At 40.3% G+C, this 18,647-nt stretch overlaps 3 protein-coding genes across 5 annotated transcripts; all 3 read right to left on the bottom strand.

The window, feature by feature from the left end:
- Positions 1-436: 436 nt before the first annotated feature.
- LOC111234426 (zinc finger X-chromosomal protein-like) lies at positions 437-9,980 on the bottom strand. Of its 3 annotated transcripts, XM_022762510.1 has the most exons (8): positions 9,709-9,980; positions 7,353-7,449; positions 6,772-7,086; positions 5,405-5,554; positions 4,946-5,074; positions 4,719-4,853; positions 4,436-4,579; positions 437-3,316 (listed from the first exon to the last, which is right to left on the bottom strand). In XM_022762510.1, exons 2-8 carry the CDS (start codon positions 7,417-7,419, stop codon positions 2,016-2,018), a joined length of 2,241 nt encoding a protein of 746 aa, XP_022618231.1. In that variant the 5' UTR covers positions 7,420-7,449; positions 9,709-9,980; the 3' UTR covers positions 437-2,015. The 3 variants fall into 3 exon arrangements, with proteins under 3 accessions (XP_022618231.1, XP_022618232.1, XP_022618234.1); XM_022762511.1 differs by lacking the exon at positions 4,719-4,853 and having other exon boundaries at positions 9,709-9,979; XM_022762513.1 differs by lacking the exon at positions 9,709-9,980 and having other exon boundaries at positions 6,772-7,114; positions 7,353-7,426.
- Positions 9,981-11,386: 1,406 nt separating this feature from the next.
- Positions 11,387-12,787, bottom strand: LOC111234361 (diamine acetyltransferase 1-like). Its single transcript, XM_022762404.1, has 6 exons — positions 12,579-12,787; positions 12,374-12,425; positions 12,165-12,245; positions 11,967-12,068; positions 11,793-11,833; positions 11,387-11,686 (listed from the first exon to the last, which is right to left on the bottom strand). The coding sequence occupies exons 1-6, from the start codon at positions 12,642-12,644 to the stop codon at positions 11,519-11,521; spliced, it is 510 nt and encodes a 169-aa protein (XP_022618125.1). The 5' UTR covers positions 12,645-12,787; the 3' UTR covers positions 11,387-11,518.
- Positions 12,788-14,459: 1,672 nt separating this feature from the next.
- Positions 14,460-18,494, bottom strand: LOC111234312 (peroxiredoxin-4-like). The gene is made up of 7 exons (XM_022762319.1): positions 18,162-18,494; positions 16,418-16,535; positions 16,191-16,307; positions 15,787-15,909; positions 15,406-15,536; positions 15,149-15,183; positions 14,460-14,584 (listed from the first exon to the last, which is right to left on the bottom strand). Exons 1-7 carry the CDS (start codon positions 18,388-18,390, stop codon positions 14,534-14,536), a joined length of 804 nt encoding a protein of 267 aa, XP_022618040.1. The 5' UTR covers positions 18,391-18,494; the 3' UTR covers positions 14,460-14,533.
- Positions 18,495-18,647: the final 153 nt, after the last annotated feature.

Below are 18,647 nucleotides of genomic sequence, written 5' to 3'. Positions count from 1 at the left end.
TAGTTTTCATGTGTTTGGGCTGCCATTTTGTCCTGCTCATGCATGGACACAAGGACACAGATGCATGTGCATGTCATGATGCGCATTACCACCAATGGTTAACTATTCCAGTGATCTACAGGAGGTGTTAATGAAGACTGCAACCTAGTTAATATGGATGTAAACAATGCAGATTCTAAACTTTTTAGAGAAGCCTGAATTTAACACATTTGTCCGAGTAACACTGAATGTAAGCATTTTCGTTTACAAGAACTCCACAGGGAACCTTTAAACTCAGACTGAAACTGAGCAGAAACACTTTCCATCTGCAGATGACTTTGAGGACAGTCTCTGCACATACATCATTCTGCACAGTGAAAATCAAACACCCAACAGAAGTATCAATAAGGGAAACATATTTCTGAGCAGAATGTGAGCAACTAAAAAGACAAAGAGCTAAAATACTTTGCTTTTATTACCTTTTTTAACAAATACGTTGAAGTACATCCATAACAACACAGTTCAGATTTCCTTTTTATCAAGTGTTTACATCTACACGCTTTGTACAGATTTGTATACAAAACAATAATTTACGTCCCATAGAAGTCTAGTTACACTTAACTATACAACGACTTGTAAATGAAATAAATATAAAAACAGAAATAATCACAGGTGATAACAAAAATGTAAAAAGCCATAGTACAAGTACACCACCAGCACCTGTCTTCTGAAGTTGCATCTAAAAAGATATACATTTTCCCTTTCTACTGGCAAAAGTACATCTGTGTTGGCGAAAGTAAAGAGTTCATTCCATAGTTTCGTAACAGAAGCACCAGATATACTGTACGATTCCTATTCAGGCCAGACAGAGAGTTATATCGGGACACTGATGTGAACTTTTTTTATGTGGTTCAACAGACATCTCAATTCATATGAAAAACAAGTTTGCTCATAGATAAAGAAATCATCTGTACGAACAGCTCGTCATCCGTAATAATGTTGAAAACAAACATTTTCTGATCACATAAAATCACTTTTTCAAATTAATGGGATTTCACTCTCCAGGTAGCATTAGTAGATTAAAAATACTGTCAGTGCTTCACCTCTGCTGCTTTGGGAACTTGTTCTCAGCAACTTACAGTACACCTACCAACTTAAAACAGAAATATCAGACAAGTGTGTGATAATCCAGTGATGGGGTGATGATCGCATCGCGATACAGGTGCATATGTGAACTTTTATTCACTACCATGACACATCCACTACTTCACTGTGTATTTTGTGGTAATTGAATGATTGCAGACCCCTGTTGACAAAACTAAGAATGATTGTTTCTTTTCTCTGGGTGCTGTACACCGCCGGCCATGTGTTTTTGTTAACACAACAAAAAGCATTATGTTACAGAGTGGTGGGGTTCAGAGCACCAGGAAGCACAACAGATGCTTTTTTTTGTCACTCACTCTCCCTCTCTCCCTTTCACACACGCTCACAATTACCATACATGACTTGAGTACTGCATTTATCATGATTTTTTTTTTTTACCAAGATGGCAAGTGCTACTGGGAACAGGTTGCTAATCCTTACTGCTGCATTTAGTACATTTTAACAAAATGATGCAAACGTTTTGCAAACTACACTTCAGTTTTGAGACAAATAATTAGGACCATTGTGACTGAGAACTGATTGCTGCCTGCAAAATCAAAAATGTGTATCTACAAAGAGACATCTGCACAATCTGCCATGCACACTGTCACCAGCAAGGGACATGCAGTTAAAAGTGCAAGTCTACAGAGGGGTTCTGTTGCTAACTCTGACGGAGCATTAATGTTATGTACATGTGTATACATTTCTGAACAAACATTAGGCTGAGGATTCAAAAAAGAGCAAAACAACAGAACAGACTAAGTGCAGCACAAACACACACGCACCACATTATTTCAATGTGAAAGGTGTTGTGCTGAGGGTGCAGTGATTGGGGTGTGATGGTTGTTTCAACATTGTTCTTTGTTGTGGCACAGTATTTGGCTCGGTCAGAGTCACTCTGCCTGCACCACGTCCTTGTGGTGGCGCATGATATGCTGGTTCTTCTCCGATGGTCGTCGGAAGCCTTTCGAACAGATCTCGCAGCGGTGTGGATAGTCTTTCGTATGAATGGAAATCACGTGTCGCTTGAAACCCGAAGCGTCCCCGGTGCTGTAGTCACAGTACTGGCACTGGTAAATTCTCCTTTCTTTCTGTCCTTTGCCAATTACTACAGTCACACTGCTGGCTAAGCTGGCTGCACTGACTCTAGCAGGAGGGCCAGCGCCACTGGACCCGCTAGGTGCAGACTTTTTGGGTGTCACAACAGGAGTGTGTGTCTCTGTCCTCTTACCCTCACTCTTTTCAGGAGAGGCCTGTTGCTCCTTTGTGTGGACAGACAAGATATGGCGACTGAGAACAAAAGGGTCTGCAATTTTAAAGTTGCAGTGCCGGCACTGGTGGAGTTTCTTGGTGCGGTGGGATACTGAGTGCTTCTTTAGTTCAGATGGCCGGTGGAAGCCTTTCCCACAGACAGCACATTTGTGTGGATAGTCCTTGGTGTGAACAGATATGATATGGCGTTTCAGGTCACTGGAGTTGGAACTTTTGTGATCACAGTGGGCACAATGGTGGGTCTTATTCTCCTCGTGTGTTAGTCCGTGCTGCATTAACTCCTCCTCCTCTGCAAAGGTCTGGAAACAGCGCTCACATTTGTATGGCATCTCTTTGCTATGCTTGGTCTTGATGTGCGTCTTGAGATTAGAGGAATCGGCCGACTTGTAGTCGCAGTACAGGCAGGAGTAAGGCTTCTCGCCCGTGTGTGTGCGCATGTGTTTCTTCAACTCTGAAGGGTGTCGAAAGCCTTTTCCACATTCCACACAGATGTGAGGGAAGCTTTTACTGTGAACAGCCAACAAGTGCCGGTTGAGAAGTCCTTGCTCAGCGGTTTCATAATCACAGAACTTGCATTTATGCATCTTGGTGGGCGGTGGAGGTGGCTGGTTCTTGGGCTCCCGGTGGTGGTGCTGCAGTCTGTGAGAGAACAGCGCCGCCTGCTGGTGGAACTCCTTGCCACACATTTCACACTCGAAGGGGGCCTTGCTGCTGAGAGCGTGCACCTCCATGTGGTTGTGGAGGCTGGCTTTCTTGTTGGTGGTGAAGTCACAGTCTGTACATTGGTACTTTTTCCTGGTCAGAACATCCTGGTGATGATTCTTGGTGTGGCGTTTCAGGAAGCCTCGTGACTTGAACTTTTTACCGCAGAGCATGCAGGGGTAAACTGTCAGAGGCTGACCATATGGACCGATGATGATGGCTAGAGAAAAAAATGACAAGAGGGAGAAGGAAATATGTGTTTAAATCCAGTCATTAATCTAAAAGGGTGAGAAGTACCATATATTCAATAATGTGTCAATAATATGTCAATAAATAAAACAGCCACACATAATCAGTGCTTGATCCTTGTAAGGCAACACTAAGGTTAACAGAGTTCTGTGACTGTAATGACATGACTACGTAAGTGGGACTAAAGATATCTTCAGAATAAAAGATCAGTACCATGAAATGAAAAAAAAAGAAGAAAAAAACAAATTTACAAAAAAAACCCAAAAACTAGGAATATATAGCAAAGTACAGCAGCACAAAGCAGGTCCTCAGTATTAGAATCAGAGGGAATGGCTTTTACTTAAGCAGTTAAAAAAAGGCCTGGCTTTATGGTTTGATTTATCAAATCTTTTTTCATGGATTCTACCATGGTGATTTTCAAAACTATAACTTTTGACCATTTGACAAAATCCTGTTCACAGCTAACATTAAAAGGTAAATTATAAAACAACTTGACCACATAAGGGAAATTGTCAGGGAGGAACACACAATAAACTGCTGATAAGTGTATGCCAAGGACGTGAGATAAGTTTAACTGCTGCTACCAGGCACAGAGCGGCTGGAGAGAAGCAGCTGAACATGTTGTGCTGATACACAGCCTTGCTGACACACCACTAAATGGCACGACAAGAACTAATGTATCAATAGTATCTTCTGCAGAGTTAATAGGAAGAACTAGTGGAAGCCCTTAAGCTTTGCTAACCACTATAAAGTAAAACAAGTCATGCTGAAGTCAACTGCCACTTGCAACAAATGCAGTGTGTTGCTTTCTTGTGTTTTTCCTATTAACCTAAATTCAATGTCATAGTTTAAGTCATTTTGGGCTATGATCACATCTATTGTGCATTTGTTATTAATTAATTAAAAATAAGTTGATAACTTATCTTTAAATGATAATAATGCATCTGCACCTTCCCCCCTGCACAGCTGCACTGTAACAGTTATGACCTCAAGGCCTTTTTTATGGTGTGATGAGAGAACAAGCATTTTACCATTTACATGCAAAACTGGCCTGAGGAGGCAACCTCCATATCCTTTGTGTTGCCCTTACCTGTCTGGACCTGTCGGGGCTCCGACCGTCTCTTGCTCTTGTTGCGTTGTCTATTTATTTCATCGACCCCGTCCGATTCATCTATGTGCAGCAGTGCACTGGCTGCACCGTTGCGATTTTCACAACTCTCGCTATCCTCCGCACCTGAGAGAAACAGCGTGTCTTTAACACAAAAATCAAGCAAACCAGCAGCTGTAAAGCTTAAAGCCAAGACACTCAGAGACGTGGTGGATGCACAGGCTTCCAGTGTTGTTTTAAAAGCAATTTAATAGACAGTGCTGACCATAAGCAGCTGCCCAGGCCACAGGCATGAAGTCCTTGCTTAGAGACACGCTGTCATACGAGCGGTCGTGAGTTACTGGCTCTTCACCTCCTACCACCACCTCCATATATACCTCATCAGTCACCTTGGACCCACCTGTAGATGAGCCCAACATGTACAAAACCAAAATACTACTGACGTTTAGTTTCATGACAGTCATCCCCGCTCTTCAGGCGTAGATGACTCACCGTGGTTTCCTTGATTGTGATGAGAATCCCCAACAGACATGTAAACCATCTTCTCTCTGAGCGTTTGGCCTGAAGACTCTGTTAACGCCACACTCTCTGTGTCTCCATCGCTGATGTCAACCGATTCTCCTGCACAATAAAAACAACTTTTAAATCCTCCACTTTTTGGCAAATGTGCCACAAGTTATTTGTCAAACTCAGAGCTCAGTTTCCCCCAGGTCAAGAAAACAAAATGTTACAATTGGCCAATAACCTTCGTTTAGGGAAATTTCATCTAATCAGCAATACAATTTACAGAAAATGGTTTTGGCAAGATAGAGAAATATTCTAATTATTTGTACTTTCTGGCTGATGTAACAGACACATCTAATAGGGTATTTTGTGGCAATCACTAGAACTCAGAAATAATGAGGGGTCAAATCATAACATAGTAGAGGATGAAGGTTAACTGCTACTCACCCATGTCATCCTCCCCAGAATCAGCCTTGAAGATGTACACCTTTATCACCTCCTGCCCATCCTCATCCTTCTCCACTTCCTGGTCCTCCACGGCCCCCTCCACTGTTACCTCTGTTCCATCCTCAGACACCATTTTACCAGCTTCATCCACTAGCGAGGGAGACACACACATCACATTTCATTAAAGATGTGCAAGTGTGTGGGGTCTACCAGTCATAAGCTTCTGAAAGTGTCAATTTTAACAACATGACAGTGTTGAAAGTTTGTCTGAATACTCCATAAATGTTACTCACAAAACAGAGTCCTCATTTCAAACTGCCTGTCATCTCAAACCCAAACTGATCAGTAACCCTTTATTAAAGCATCAGTAGCTAAAGACAATGTCAAAGCTTGAGCACACTGAGTTCAGATTAAATCATATCACTATCACTATCCCATGATAATGACAAGTCAATTTTTTTACCAGTGAACCAAGTAACCCTTTGCTTACTTAGACAAGGAAAATGTACAGTGGGGCAGTCAGCGTTGAATAATTGCTGCAATTATTTCAAAAAGAAAGGCTTCTTGTGCTAATTATGTGGCTACGCATCAGAGATGTTTCAAATTTGTCATCTGTAATTTGTTGCCGTGGCTGCACCGTAGCAGTAACCAGACTCGACATTTTGTCCAAGATAAACCAACAGAAATCAACAACCCTTCCTCAGTGAACAATGTTGTAACTAGATGCATAATATCAACCTGCCCAGGAACAGCAGAAGAAATTTTGACAAAATTTGGCACATTTACTTTACGCTTACGTTGATTAAGTGGTAGAATGCTGTCGTGGTAGATAAATAAAACAAACAGCTCCTGCATGAGATGTGAACATGAACAAAATCACTCTATTCTACACAGTAATCCAATGCATATCATTTTACAACCACTACTAGCACTTTTTTAAATTCTAGTACATGTATTTATCCACATCTAAGAATATAAAGCCCGATTTACACTTATCATTTTAAAAGTGGAACGACATTTAACACACTTTCTTTTACGCTTCACCACATATATGATGCAAACATGTGATAATATATCTGTGGTAATGCATCTGTGATAATGTCTCTGTGAAAACTGCAAAGAACGCGAGAGGAAGAACAACTTCTGCACTTTAGCAGTTTAGTTACAACAGTAACAGTTTAGCTAGCAGCTGTCATCTATCCACAACTTAACACAAACACAGTAATGAATTGAGTAATTTCAGTGTAATCACATTCCAATCCGTTTTGAATGCCTTTTTTTCAGATCAGATAGCTACCTGATCTGTGGGCTACTAATGCTTTCAAGGTGAGCAACTGCACATTTGAATCCAATCCCAGTAAACTTACAGGATATCATTAGATAATCTCCACAGCCATCTTGGTCATCCTCCTGCTGCTCTGGGTCCAGCCCATCCTCAGGGATGTCTCCCATGGCAACACCTTCCTCCTCGCCCTCGAGAGCCATCACGCAGGTCTCTACAGCAACATCTTCATCTTCATCGCAGTGCACATACTCAGAAACCACATCCTCAACAGCATCCTGGATGACTAGCTCGTCTGGGGCAAACCTGTGAACCGCCATGCCTTCCCCCTCACCTTCTGACACCAACACAGTCTCTTGAAGCTCCACAACAAACTCCTGCCCACCGGCACCACCCTCATCTGGAAGAAGCAGGATAACCCAGTTAACCTGATAACAGTCAAGAGCAGCTGTTTATTGTGTGTGGGTGTTGTAAATGTTACATTAAATGTTGTTACTGATTTCCTACAAATGACATGACTCATTCCAGACATTTTGATTATGTAACTCAAACACTTCAAAGTTATTCTTGAAAAACCCCAACACCACGTTTATCACAACTTGCACATTCCCACAATCATTCTTTGTGTAAATAAAAACTCATATTGATATAAGCATGGCTAATTACCCGATCCGTGTAATATTATTTTAGGCTCTTCAGAATGTATTGCAAGCCTGGTGACATCCTCATCCATTGTCCTCGCACTGCATTTGTTACTGGACAGCTGAAAGCATACGATAAAAAAAAAAAGAAAAACCTTAGATCTTTGGTGAGCAAAACTGTTAAACAGAAGAACCATGCAAATCTCAGCAATGTCAACAACTGATAGATTAGCTATTAATTGTATTGCTGTTACTACCTAAACTCAGTCTGTCATTACAGCCTCACACATTATGTTGTTATTTTCAGCAAAATGCTTCCATAGTTGACTGGATAAATGCACTGCAGACCATTCTCTTACACAATGTATTAACTGCGTAATAATATGTATTGACAACAGTCTTGTGATGTGTGTGCTAGGGCTGAGAATCTCAAGCGAAATAATCTACCCCATGCAAGCAAAAAACGAAAAATCACGTGTTCATGGTCATTCATGTGATTTGAAACAATTTGATTTTCATAAAAGCGAACCAGATTATGCAGATCAAACATTATTGTTAGATTGTATGTTAACCTACACAGAATTAGGTTAATTTCTTTCTCAGATGTACCCAGTGAAAAGCTACAATGATCTTAACCTTTGCTTGTTGAAGAAAAACATGGTGTGTGTGTGTGTGTGTGTGTGTGTGTTGTTAATTTCATATTATAATGTGATTCACATGATAGACAGAACACTAGGATAATGTTGCACAACTACCGCTGCCTGAACATCGCCTTAACAATATACACACATACATATTAACAATACATCGCCATCATTAAAAGACTGTCGTTTAGCAGTAAATTCTATATGTATTGATTTCTGTGGGCTTTATAACATTGTGCATGTTTGACATTTTCTTCTAGGAACCGGACTGCATCGCTACTTCAATACTTTCTTTGGTCACAAGCAAGCACTTGTGTAGAAACTTTTCAAATAATACCCTGCCCTAATACAATATATTTCATTGTCAGTTCTGTTATTCTTGAAGCCATACTAACTGCTATTTTTTTTACATCCAGTTGTGTTTTGTTGTATCTTATTGTAACTGCTGCAATGAACAAGTTTCTTTGTGGAGAGCTTCATTTGTTTTGACATTTTATTCACACAAACAAAATAAGGTCACCTAATATTAAAAACTGCACTGTAAAGAAGTCTCCCTCACTGGCCAGGTGACTGAAATATTGGGGGTGGAGAAGGCTCAACAATCAATGAAATTACTATTAAGAAAATTATTTTTTGCAGTGTTGGCTTGGGTCTGCGGCAAAGGACGGAAAGTGATGAAATGACCAGTGGCATAACTGCCAGGACCGCATCACTACTTCAATTACCTATATCAAAATCAAACAAATGCTTCCCCAATAACACAACACATCCATCGTGGAGATGAAGGTGAGATAATGTGCGACAGAAACCTCGCTGTCACATACAGAGGGGGTGTGTGTGGGGGGTGCAGAGATGTAAACAGTGGTGTGGACGATGCAACCGGGGTGCCATTTAATTTCCACTGAATGTACCATCCCCCACCTCCAGGTGGAAAAAGATGACAACGGTGTGTGGGGATGCGGCTCACAACACAGTGCATCAGTGTGCTGAAAAACGCCGCCAACACATTAAAACCTCCGCGTGAGACTGGACTAACCCAGCATCTCATTCATGCAACACTTTACAGCGTAAAACCCGATGAGATGATTAACGGCAGTATCTTCAACTGACCACTGGAGAAGCGTTAGCGCCGATTAAACGCAATGCAAAGTCCGACTGTCACAGCCATAACACACATTTAGAAACTGCTGATTGCACCGACTTACATGCAGTAAGATAAAAGTAGGAAATAAAGAAAGAAGGTTGCGTTAGGTCTACACTGATTAGGCTAGCAGGAGGAAGGCTATACGCACACTCCTTTTCCACAACCGATTTTCATCACACCAGCGTCCGCCATTTTGTTAGCATGGTGTCTGCACGAATGCTAATTTTAACACTTACTAAAAACAGTCCTCGCTGGTGAGAAATGTTACTCGCGCTTCCGCTGAATGGTATACCGCACACCAAGTGCTATGGTCAGTTGGAAATTACGCTAGCCAACGACGATTGGCGAATACAAAAAGCATTTTACTCTCAGCAAGGCTGGTTAGCTAACCGGATAGGCCTGAATTACCAATCACGGCCTCTATTGAGGCCTGGGCCTGAGAAGAAAAGGCCCAGCCCTTTGCGGCCTCTCCGTAAGAATAAAGAAATAAATTAAAATACTACATGCATGCAAAAACAAAGAGCTACGGACACGCACAAATGCAAACATAGATCTGCAAACGGGCGCCCTAAGAGCAAAAATGACCCGCGTACCAGATTTGTGCTGCAGGGATGGCCTCTGTCCGCTTCTCGGCTTCCCAGGCCGCCTGTTCCCCCAGACTCGGGCACGATTCAGTCGGGAATTTTGTGTTATTTGGGCGGGCCGGAGAGGAGCAGAGAAGGAGGGGTTAGGGGTTGTTTCTGGAGCTCCGCTGAAAGCAAAGCAGGACGTCTGGAGCCAGATCTTGTCATGCTACAGCCCCCCGCTCCTCCAGCTCCGAGGCCGCCGTCAGCACGACACGTCACAGCCCGAGAGCGGCAGGAAAATGCGGAAGGGTTGCGGTGGAAATCACACCGACAGGAACCAACAGGCCATAATCTGAAGACCACTGTTCAAAATGGTTATGTCAAAACGCGCACTGTAGTATATTTCTAATTAGTTCATGCTCCGAGGATGGTGTAGCTAGTAATAGGCTGAGAACTGCTTCACTTCCCCGCACACAGCAGAGTCATAAGCAGAGGGTGAGGTGGTCAATAAAAGGTGATTAAACTATGACCTCCACTCGTAGCATCCAACATTTAAACAAACCGCCCACTAGTTTCCAATGAAAGACCCCATCATTGTATCACTTTCGTCCTCGGAATGTACAGACACAGTTGTTTCTTCAAGACAATCTACTACCAACTGCTTTGCCTCCAGTTAAGGTTCTCACAATTTTATACTATAGCTTTGATTTTTTTTTTTTTTTTTTTTTTTTTTTTTTTTTTAATATATGTAAAACGCCTACAAATCACAAGTTAATTATTGGGAGAAAAAAAAAGCAAAACAAAAGGTTGTAAGGTTCACAACAAGATTATTAAAACTTTTTTGCAGAAGTAGGAAGTAAAAAAAAAAATCTACATTCACAATTTAAAGCAAAATACTTTTACTCAAGCACAAATTTGATGTACTTAATTTTCCATGCCATATTTCAGAGGAGCTTAATGTACTTTTACATAATCACGTTCATCTGACAAATTCATATATGTATACAAAGTGATTATAACTCACAATATAGCTTATGTTTTAAATTAAACTAATAGTATGTAAAAATGTTCAAATTAGCTTCTGTTTAAATGTTACTTCCATGGCAATGCATCAATAATTATAATCCAGTATTATAATACAACACTGACAGGGACCATGCTGCTACGTAAATTTGGTGACACAACCTATTTACATTAACTTAAACAATATTTTCAATAAATGAATTGTAATAGAGCATTTTTACATTTTGGTCTTGCTACTTAATTAAAAAATCTGAAAACTTCCACCACTGATTCTAAGATAGTGGCACATGAGGATTTACATTGTCTTGCGACATGGTATTTGTATTACTACAACCCAAGATTCAATCTTTAATTCAAGAGTTGTTTCAAAATGCATTTGATGTAATGGCAATAAAACTGCAAAACAAAAAAACACCCTCTGCAAATAATTCTCCCTGTGGTCTGCAACCTGAGAGTCACAAGATGAAATGGAGGGGTTGCGTAATGATAAATAAGTTAGGAATTACTAATACACATGTGTTTATTTATTTATTTTGTAACTTTTCTCAAATCTTTTGAGAATTTTACATTTACAGTACTGTGAAAAATTCAAATGAAGCAATATCTGCCAGCAGTATAGTAGAGCATTACCAAAGTTCAATGTTCATTCACTAATCAGCAGAGGTTTAAATTTTAGATTAACTGAGATGAGCAAAAGCAGTTTATTATCGAAGGTAACAGGTGATTGGTAAATGTATTTCAGACTGTGCCAAATCACTCATAGCAGGATTCTTGCCATCACCAACAGTCAGTACAAGTCAATTAACAGTAAACTTTATTTGGCAGTCATTTTCAGCAGCTCCTCTTTTTCAATCTCAAAAAGACGCCAGCCCTCCTCGGAGGAGAGGTCAGCTGCTCCTCTTCGCTTGTAGAACTCAATTGACTTTGTGTTGTTTTCTGCTACGATGAAGTGCATGCTGCTACACCGAGTCTTCACGGCCGTCTATGGGAAGGAAAAAATAAATAAAACAAAAAGCAGGAGGACAAATGTAGAATTGAATACAGTTGAAATTAAGTTGAATCTGTCAACAAAGAAGCTATAAGTGTACCTCGCTCAAAACCTTCAGGATTTGTGAACCAATGCCGAGACCTGGTGGGTGCAAGATCAAATGTACAGAGTGAACTTAGTTTATATGAAATGCCCCTCAATGTTGCAAAACCTTTTTGCTGTAACTTATTAACTTTTACCACCATCATATAACGCCACATGTCAACAACCCTACCTCGAAACTCCTGCATGACATAGAAGTCTTCCAAGTACAGGAGCTTTCCAATCCATGGGTCATATGTGAAGTAGTACATGGCAAAAGCAATCACAGTGTACCCTAGGGGCAAAACACCAGGAGTTGAACTTGAAAGAAAGGGAAGAAAGATGTGACTGTCAAATTGTGAGGCGCTTTGTGTTAGAGACATATTTTTACCATCTGAACTCTGCTCCTTTGGGACTTCCGCGACCAAGCAGTGGTAGAATGGATGATCCCCAAAGCCGTCTTCAAGTAGATCTGTAAGTGGGACGTTACTTTTTAAGAATGCATGAAGACTGAAAATATTTTTGTTTTCAAATTCCAAGAAAATACATGTATAAAATGTATGCTTATAGTTAAACATAATGTAGATTAAACTGAACCACCTTTCTCTGTCAGCCTGACCTTCTCCTCCATCTCTTCAAATTTAGCAAGTTCCTAAATAGCAAAAAGAAACAAGAAAACCAATGAATGCTTTTAAATGGAACTGCAATTATAAATAGCACAATAGAAAAAATAGATTTGCTGTCAAATGGTCAAAATGTCTTATTGTTTGTTAAAAAAAAGATTAAACTTTAACATTTGACTTACCTTTATGAGTCGCAGGATGTCAGACACATCCCTGGGTTCAGCTGTCCGTAATATAAAATTGGCCATTTTCTCCTTTTACCCTTTTTCCCTTTGCTTACTAGTCCTCTGAATGTGAATAAAAGCAAAATTTGTTTCTTCATCCGCTCCTCAGGAGTTCACCCCCCGACAATGAATAGAAAACCAGCATATACAGAATGGCATGGGCTGCGTTGCACAGAATGATACAGCAGCTTCAGCTGCTTCTCTTTTATGTATTCCTAGAGGAGGCAAACCCATCCATTAATCCATATATGGACAAACAGCACCTTACATCCTGTTTCTTTTTCTTTTCTGTTGACTCATCTTTGTGTCAAAGACTGTACTTCATTTGAATGTTGTTTAAAAGGTAAACATTAACCAGACCTGGAAAAAAAACCTGACCGCTGCACTTAATGTCTGTAGATCTGGGTAAAGAATAACCCACACGTGAAAATGAAATTCAACGTTTACATCTAAACCAACTGCTCTGCAGCGGGGTCATATATGTTACTGCTCTGCAAACACACACACACAAAATCTTTATTGGTCTGCTGATGGCCCCATTTAAATGATATAGCTTAAATGATATATTGTTCATGGTAAGTACCTCCAATAAAAAGGAAAATGAATCGGAGAAGGTGATAGATGCAGTATCTTACAGTCAAGGCTGTGATATTATCTTTTTTTGTGATGGATCTTTTAGTCAAATCTTTTCAGACTTTGTCTCAATGCTCCAAATAATCTTGTATGTGATATTCTGTCATCTGTTGACTGTCATAAACATACTGACCCTTGACTGTTGTGTGTGTGCTCAGATGTCAGTGTATCTTTTAGTCACACAGAATAGAGTTAGGGCCTAGTTTTCATTGTGTTCTTTAAACAGGCTTTATGTAATTGCATTTGGTTGACTTGCTCAACAAGAATTTCTTCCACTTGTACAAACCTCCCTCACAAACAAGACGAGCTTGCCTGCATTTCAGTTGCAGTCGCAAGGGCCTGTTGCATGGGCTGATCTAGACAGTGAATATATATTATATTCTTTTCTAAAAAAACTGGTTCATTCGTACATAACTGCTATAAAATCAGTCATGCCATTCCTTGTTTGCAGACTGGTCTAAAAGCAGTGCACCTGTACTGAACATGCAGAATTCATACACAGTCCAGCACTTTCATTTAACTTTAACAACTATTTGAGTTGCAGAAAATACCACACAGTACTGTTGTCTCCACAGAATCTCTCAGGTATTTCTCAGCTACACTTTCACCCAATGTTTCCACCTGTAAAACCTCAGCATCAGCATGTTGTTTGACACATTTCCCAGCGGTTATTACTGCACCTTCATTTTTCTCTACCTTTCATTATTTCGGACCAAGCAGCGATGTGTTGTTAACCAACTCCGACTCCAACGGAGTGATGCTACAGTTAAATAGACACCATTTACTCAGAATTTGCAGTTTGTTCTCAGACTACCTCCAGCGTAAGCTTATTTAATCCTTTGAGTAGATGCTCAAGGAAAAGTCATGCCTGACCGTGCATGACATGCAGAGCCTGGGGCTAGTTTCCAAGGCAAGGCATGCATTACTGTGTTAACCTTACATTTACATTCTAGCAAATTCAAAACAAACACTGTGACCAGTACAGCTAATATTGTGGCACTTCTGATGATACTTATATTTCTTTCCTACTTTGTAATCAGCTGTTGCTAGTAAGCATCTGGCAGCCACTGGGTGAATTCACATCAGTTCACAGCTGTTCATTCCCTGTGTGATGCAGGCGTTGAAACCTTCAGCGCTACAGAAATAATAAAGGTATGGACTGAGCTAAAACTATCAAGTGGATCTAAAATACTAGCCAGACCAGCATTTTATGAAAACACATTTTATTTGTACTTTCAGTAAGTGGTGGATTTCAAAGACTGGGAAAACAAAAAGGCAGATCAGTTCAGTTTATCAAAATACTTCAGCTTGCCTGAAGGGTCGGGAATGATCTGTGGGAAAGAATAAATTAAATTAGTGCACGGTAAGTATTTCTTATGATAATAAGAATCACATTAACAATACACTAGACAATAGAAATATACTAAAATACACCATAAAACAGGTTGTGATTAATTTAGATCCCTGAAGAAAAACTAGTCTGTTATTGTGTGTTTCACAGTTATTGCTTAGTTTCCCACTTCACAATGAAAAATCCTCAGTGAATGTCCCTGCTCACCAGTTTGGGTCAAATTGACCATAAATGTTTTTTTGCAAAACACCAGAGGTAGCTTCCGTCTGCAGCTTGTTTTGAGACCTTTCCTCTACATAGTTAGGCAACGCTCACAGTCCATTGGTCTTAACTTCTATCTGAAATGTCTGTATCTGAAGGCTTTTGTTTTAACAGACTGAGACAGTTTGTCTCTTAGACAGACACAGAATTTGTCATTGCACTAGCTGGACAGAGACAGACTGATTTGCAAATACATGGTACCCTATATGAGATCTTCTATCCAATGTAGGACAATATTGTAACCAAATGTATCCAAATCAATCTCAGCTCCAGTGATACTCACCGTGTCGCTGCCTGGTTTCCATCCCGCTGGACACACTGTGAAAAATGACATAATTCCAGTCAGCACTTAAACAACAGAATCCACTGAAAACTGGCTATTAGTTTTCAGGTGCTGCTGCATTACTAGATTATAGCCATAAAAAAGAAAAAAAAAAACAAACAATAAAAGTCAATTCATTTCAGATGTTTAAATAGAAATGAACTATGCAAAAAATAAAACATTTCATAAGTGAATTTGTTTTAATGAGCTTCTTGTACCTTCTCCGTGCTTGTCAGTGTACTGGAAGGCCTGGACCAGCCGCAGAGTCTCATCCACAGATCTTCCTACTGGGAGATCGTTCATGGTGATCTGCCTCAGGATGCCTTTGCCGTCGATGATGAAGAGACCCCTGAGAGAGACACACACAAGTGAGATTCAAGCATGATTTAATGTTAGTTGTTCACTATGGACTTATACATGGTTTTTTAAAATGCTGACTTCTGACTTACTGTAAAAAGTCATGAAACAAATTCATTCACAAGACACATTGATCCCACCCAAACTATAGTTTCTCCTATAACTTATTGTGCATTGTGCACCTCAGAGTGGCATAAGTGTTAACATTGATAATAGCCATGAATGTAAATGTGAACCTGTACCTCAGTGTGTGTCCTTGGTCCTCCAGGTAGACTCCATAGTCTTTTGAAATCTGATGAGTGAGGTCAGACAACAGAGGGATTTTCATTTCTCCAAGTCCACCCTGCTTCCTGGGCGTATTGATCCTATTAAAAAGGAACACTTAGAGTAGAGCTCTGGAACACAAAATAATCAAACCAAAAACAAGACACAAAAAAAAAGAAAAAAAGAAAAGAAAAGAAAACATCCCTTCCCTTCAGAAATAAAATATAACACCACCCAAAGCCAGTAAAATTCATCTACTGAAATTCCAATGTACTTGGATCATTATTCCACTTCAGTCAGTGTCTGTTATTATTAGGTTTTGTTTTCCGCCATGAAAGCCTGACAGCCTGTAGGTATAAAGGTGACAGCTACTGTATCTTACCAGGCCAGGTGGGTGAACTGGGAGTCCACTGAGCAGGCGACCACCTCTGTATTGATGGCGCGGAACTCATGAACACGATCGCTGAATGCGATGATCTCAGTAGGGCAGACAAATGTGCTGCAGAAGAAACAGCAAATGCATTAACATAGAAACACAGTCTGCACCCCGTGCAGCAATCCAACATAAATGAAGTGATTTTTGTGACGTGTGCATCAGATGTTACTCACAAGTCCAGGGGATAGAAGAAGAAGACGAGGTATTTGCCTTTGTAGTCCGACAGCTTCAGCTCCTTGAATTCACCGTTGATCACAGCTGTTCCTTCCCAGTGTGGCGAAGGCTTTGAAACTGACGTAGGAAGAAAAGTATATATTTGACTGATAAAACCAGATTATTATTATTTTTTTTTACTGTAACTGTAAATTGAAAACATACATGACATGCGTTTTGCTATACTGCAAATGATTAAATGTCACATGTATTTCAGCACAAATATCCAGGTAAAAGAACACAGCATTGATTTTACTCAAATATAAGTTTTGAGGTCATAATTCTGTTACGTATATATCGCGGGCAGCAACTGATGATTATTTTGGTTGATGTTTAATACATCAATAGCTTTTTTGATTAATCAATTAAGCATTTTGTCTATAAAATGTCAGAGCACCACACAGTGAAAAATGGCCTTCTTTTCTTAACTTGCTTGTTTTGTCGGACCAACAGTACAAAAACCCAAAGACATTTAATTTGTAATAACATAAAATAAAGATTAGCAATAAATACACTTTTCAGAAGCTGTAACTGAAGAATGTTTGGAATTTTTACTTAAACATGATTGATTGATTATTTCAATCGACTAATCGTTTCAGCTCTATGTATTCTGTATTTTTAAAATTGAAAAATGTTTTAGTGTTTTTTTTGTTTTTTTTAAAAACCAAACACTTGCTGTTTCCATCTTCTGAAATGTGAAGATTTGATGCTTTTCTTACTTGTCACATGATAGTAAATTGAATTAAATTGAATAGCTTATGGGTTTGTTGGTCACCTTGGGCTGCGGGAAATTATAACATTTCTTTTTCACTATTTTACAATGTTTTATAAACAAAACGAATAATCAAGTAATTGTAAAAATATTTGGCAGAATAAATGATAATGAAAATCATTTTTAGTTGCAGCTCTAGTGCAACTGTAGCTGTGATAAATAAATACTACTAAATATTTTAATTTGTGTGACCCCTGTTCCTAGTTCCTACATCTGACATAATGTATCATAGTAACTTCTTCTCACATTGTAAGCATTAAATATTTCTGCAGTGTCTCAGTTACAATGAGCAACACAGTGGAGCAAGCTCAGGGCCCCGTGGCTGCAGGCTCAAAAACACTGCAGACTTAGGTGCTCAGACACGGGGTAAAGTCTCAAACCTCATGACGACACATGACAAACAGAGAAAAACTGTGTAAGTGAAGAGGAACAGAGGCCAGGAGTATAATGACTGACTCAAACACTTACATTTGCTTACAACACTGCATATTACATGGCCTCATACATGCCCGGGTGAGTTTGATGTATGCTTCTGATAGTTTCTAAGTGTTTCTCTTATTTTGTCCGACCCCCTGGTGTCTGTATGAACCAGTGTTGGTGCTGTGCCATGCACCGTCGTGTGTGCAGGAGGGGCGGGGGGGGGGCACAATCCCATGAATTTCACAGAATGACGTGTCCTATAAAAAACCATCTGATTTAAAGTACAGGCCTAAGGTGTCACATATGAATTCAACTATATGGGACACGACCAGTAAAGAGTTTAAGAGCAGCTGCAGACAGATCCAGTCAGTTTGTTTCTATTGTCCTGGCAGCAGGGGCAGCATGAGGCTGCAGCAGCTGTCAACAAGAAGAGGCAAAGGATAACCACTGCGCACTTTGAAGATGCAAACGCTAATCGGCCACCTCTGGGTGAAATGAGGAGGGGAACTCACTCTTGGCTTTGCTGAGGTGCAGGGAATGGTCAGACACAGGAACGCGGAAAGCCTCTCCAGGATAGACGTGTCCTCCCGCGTAGTTGTGACACTGGGAGTTTCTCGCACTGGCGCCTTCGTCTGCAGATGTGACTGTGGTGGTGGTGGTGAGGAGGAGGAGAGCGGTGCATAGCGCACAGAAAAGCTGCTGCTGCTGCTGCTTTAGTGAAGCGTGGCAAAGAAACTCCATTGTGTCTTCCCTCCGAGAGCACGTAGCCACCGACTGGCAATGCGTTTCAGCCTTTGGTCAGGATTTGAGGAGCCTTCTTCCTCTCTTCTTCTTCTTCTTCTTCAGTCAAGTTTTGCAGCAGCTGGCGTCCTTATATTTCTGCATTACTGCCATCTTCTGGAGTTAATTAGCTCCTGATGCCCACTTCATTTTACTGCTCCACATTCTGTCCATTAAACAAGCTCCGGCTCCCACCAGTGAACAAGTATCATGATAAA

This window comes from Seriola dumerili, unplaced genomic scaffold (assembly GCF_002260705.1).
Source record: "Seriola dumerili isolate Sdu_G_001 unplaced genomic scaffold, Sdu_1.0 BDQW01000449.1, whole genome shotgun sequence".
Taxonomy (NCBI): domain Eukaryota; kingdom Metazoa; phylum Chordata; class Actinopteri; order Carangiformes; family Carangidae; genus Seriola; species Seriola dumerili.
The sequence above is the reverse complement of the archived record's forward strand: the minus strand, read 5'-3'. Positions and strand labels throughout refer to the sequence as shown.